This window comes from Kryptolebias marmoratus, unplaced genomic scaffold, assembly GCF_001649575.2.
Source record: "Kryptolebias marmoratus isolate JLee-2015 unplaced genomic scaffold, ASM164957v2 Scaffold33, whole genome shotgun sequence".
NCBI lineage: Eukaryota > Metazoa > Chordata > Actinopteri > Cyprinodontiformes > Rivulidae > Kryptolebias > Kryptolebias marmoratus.
Window position 1 is genome coordinate 17,681 of NW_023665767.1, and position 3,659 is coordinate 21,339.

At 42.6% G+C, this 3,659-nt stretch overlaps 1 protein-coding gene across 1 annotated transcript in view; it reads left to right on the forward strand.

Moving 5' to 3' along the window:
* The first annotated feature begins 309 nt into the window (after nucleotides 1-309).
* Nucleotides 310-3,659, forward strand: part of igbp1 (immunoglobulin (CD79A) binding protein 1) — a 7,293-nt gene continuing 3,943 nt past the window's right edge. The window contains exons 1-2 of the mRNA XM_017440877.3: nucleotides 310-829; nucleotides 1,946-2,281. Of these exons, the coding sequence (XP_017296366.1) occupies nucleotides 350-829; nucleotides 1,946-2,281 (816 nt within the window). The 5' untranslated portion in view covers nucleotides 310-349. The remainder of the gene's footprint in view (nucleotides 830-1,945; nucleotides 2,282-3,659) is intronic.

A 3,659-nucleotide genomic window follows, 5' to 3' on the forward strand; every position in this document is an offset into this window, starting at 1 on the left:
TGTGATGTAGCATCTCTGGGTGGGGCAGCATGTTAAAACTGCTATGTGTTAGAGATCTCGCTCAGACGTGACTTGGGTTTTCCTATTATTCTGGCAAGGCGTCTCCTTTCAGCGCTGAAAGTAAATAAACTCTGTTCAAGCTTTAATGAAGACTCTTTGGCTGTTTTTTGACTCTCTGACTCCGTGCATCTTTTCGATCTCGAGTGAGGAGGTCTAGCAGGTTTTCCGGGTTTCTGTGAGTTTTTCTGACCTCGACAGTAAGTAAACCAGAAGGCGGCGGTAATGAACTCAAATAACGCCAACCGCTGGTAAATTCCGAAGAAGAAGGAAAAGAATACAACAAAACAAGATGGCGGAAAATGATACCTTTAACGGTGCGAAAGAGCCATTAAATTCAGACACGGGATTGATTAAATTATCTGAGTTACTCGAGCGTGGCTGGAAAATCTTTGAGGATGTAGACAGTACGAACGAGCCTCTGGGCTCCACCGCTGTCCAGGCTAATGTTAAACGGGGCATCAACGTGTTAGAAGAGGCGTCCAGAATGGTGGCTCAGCTCGACTTGTTCAGTCGGAATGAGGAGCTGGAGGAGATTGCAACGGCAGACCTGAAATATCTGCTGCTACCTGCTTTGTTAGGAGCCCTCCACATGAAGCAGACCAGCAGGGAAAAGCGTCTCAACATAGTTCAGACAGCCCGGACTTATTTTATGGATTTTCTGAAAAGATGTAAGGAGTACGGCGTCTCCCAGTTTGAGCTGCCGAAGTCATCGGATGGAAACGCAGATCCCGAGGAGGCGTCGGGGAACGGGTCTTACTCTAAAGTCAAGGTTAGCAGCTAACATGACAAAACTGTAAGGTTTAACTGAGTAAATGATAGAATAAAATGAACATATTAGTCTTTGTCTTTCGTGTTAAGGTAACACAACACTGAAAGGGGCTTCGGCTGCTTTCAGTGTTGTATCCTTTCACTTATTTTAACGTGATGTCTACGTGGGTCACAATAATTTACATCCATCCCATCAGTCCACAACACATAAAACACAGCTGTAGTCAAAGTGCCACAAAAAAAGGTATTCTGGTGTAAACTGGTAGCTGAAAATGAGAAAACCTACACGATTCATAAATCGTCAACATGAGAAAAGAAGGACATTAACATAAAATGAGCTCAGCAACTTTGTTAAGGCAGAAACGACACAATATTTAAATAATAGTTTTAATAACATCAAATAATAACTAGATTATTTCTTAAAATATGCAGCTGCTGTCCCAAACTCCAACATAATTTAGTAATAATCTGGAATAAGAAAAATGTCAATAGTTTGATTTATGATCCGTATTTAAAGCATAAAGAAAGGCAGTACAGTCCAGCATCTGTCTGTTGTTATTCATTGGCCTTGACGTGAGACGTGTGTTGGTGCCTTGTTTGCACTTTTTCATTTATGTTAATTAAATTTATTTGTAAATGTGACTTACATTAGGATTCAAATTAGGTGCAAAAAAAATTGTATTTATTTTTAATTGTATTTTTGTTTAAAAAGTACTTCAAAAGTGCCTTTTTGTAAAACTTTAGTTGTGTAAATATTTGACACAAATATTGTACAATATCACATAATAAATAGCCATATTTTCAACTTTCCTGTCAACTTTAATCTTTCACGGTTCACCGGTGATCAGCCAGCTACCACCGGGCCTCTTTTCTGGGCCCTGACGTAGGAGAAATGAGAAGTCAAAAAGAGTTTTCCAGTTTTGAAGAGAATATTTGAAGGAAGTTGGCAGATCTGAAACAAAGCCTCAAGTCCTGCCGCAGAGAGAGACAGAAAGAAGATGCAAATGCCTACATTGACACAAGAAGTTATTTTAATTAGGACCTTTAAGTTAATGAGTTATTGGAAGCCAAAATTAGTTTAGTAATACACTAAGTTCTCTGTGTACCTTTGGTTTAGTCTGTCCCTGCAGGTCCGTCAGACCTGCTTGCCATGGCATCAAAAAGACAATCTAAAATTGAGCGTTATCGTCAGAGGAAGGAGCTGGAGGCCAGATTGTCCGACGTACGGAGAGCTGTTGACAGTGGACAGGCTGATGATGAAGTCACCAGAGACTTTTATCTTCTGAATGTCCGAAGATGGGTAACTGTTTGTTTGGAGGAAATGGAGACCATTGACCAGGAGGTGGAGCTACTCAGAAATATGGATGTTCTGAAGCACGGACCTGCCAAGCAGCCAGCTCAGCCAGCCAGGCATCCCATGAAGCCCTTTGTCCTCACCAAAGATGCTGTACAGGTAAGGTATGATGGAGGCAAAGAGTGAGCTATGAAGATCAACTAAGATTAGACATGTGCTAGTTTGAAGGCCAAATACTGATAACGCTGTGTAGCACGATTTTTGAACCTGGCAAGTAAGTGTTATTTCCCAACTCCTTTTATTACAAAACAATAGAAAATGTCCGTTACTTTGCTTTTGTGGCTTTCAGGATGAATATTTGACTTTTTGACAACATTTTATTATCTGTTTTGTATTGTTTGAACTTATTTGCCATGTTCTCAAAACTCATCTTTTAAAGCCCTATTCACACAGGATTAGTTTTACGTAGGGACCACATGCTATTTGTAGTAATTGCAGAGATTGTCTGTGTTGTTAATCCCGTGCAAATCAGCCATGTCAGTAATTTGTAAAGTAAAAATATCCCCCTGCAAATTACCTACAGGGTTTCTCCCAAAGTATTATAAGCCTGGCGGCCCGCCAGGCTAAGCTCCGCTTGTGTATTGTAAAATACGTCATTTTTTATACACGTTTTTTTTCCACCCACACCCCCAAAACCACTACCTTTATCTACCTCACCGCGTGAGGGTGCGTGAGGGTATGTGAGCCAACAGTGACGCGATCGCACTGTCCCCGCCCCTGCCAAAGGTCCAGCGCGGTGTCACGTTGCGTGGTCGTGCACCTTTTATAACTTGCACGGACCGTGTGCGGCGTGCTCCATTCAAAATGGACGATTTTGATGGGCAAATCACAACTAAAGCAAATAAATCAATAAAAGTCAAACTGAACGCTTTAGGTTTAAACATCCTATCTGTATCACAGCCAGAAACACAAGAGTTCTCTTTTTTAGTTTAGTTTTAGTTGTCTTTTTTATCGTATTTCCACTGGTTACGTAGCGTACTGCCCCGTCTTTTTGGAGAATACTGCTACGACCTAAGCGCCGAGTATAAACGCCCCCACAGCACGCTCAGGTGCGCGCGCCACAAGTGGAGCCCTGTGTGACTAATGAGCCCTGAGGCCGAGCCACCCTCAGTTACCTGGAGTTTGCAGGTCATCGAAGCCACAGCAATAAACATCGAACGATCGGGTTTAACCACAAATGGTTAGTTGAGCCGAAATTCAGCGGGTGGCTTTACAAGACCAAATACGGTAATCATGTTTTGTACTTAGTGAAAATATTAATATGCCATGCATAGGCGCCGGAACCACTGGGGCCAGGGGGCCATTGGCCCCCCCACTTTCCGGCCCTGCCAGAGCGCTGCGTGTTCCCACCAGACGGCTGCACAGACTGCACGCGACTCTCACAGACTGTGACTAACGTGTCTCTGTGTTTATATAGAGACAGAAGCACAAATAAAACCTGGACCAAATTCTTAAAGCTCCAGTCCAGGGTCATAAC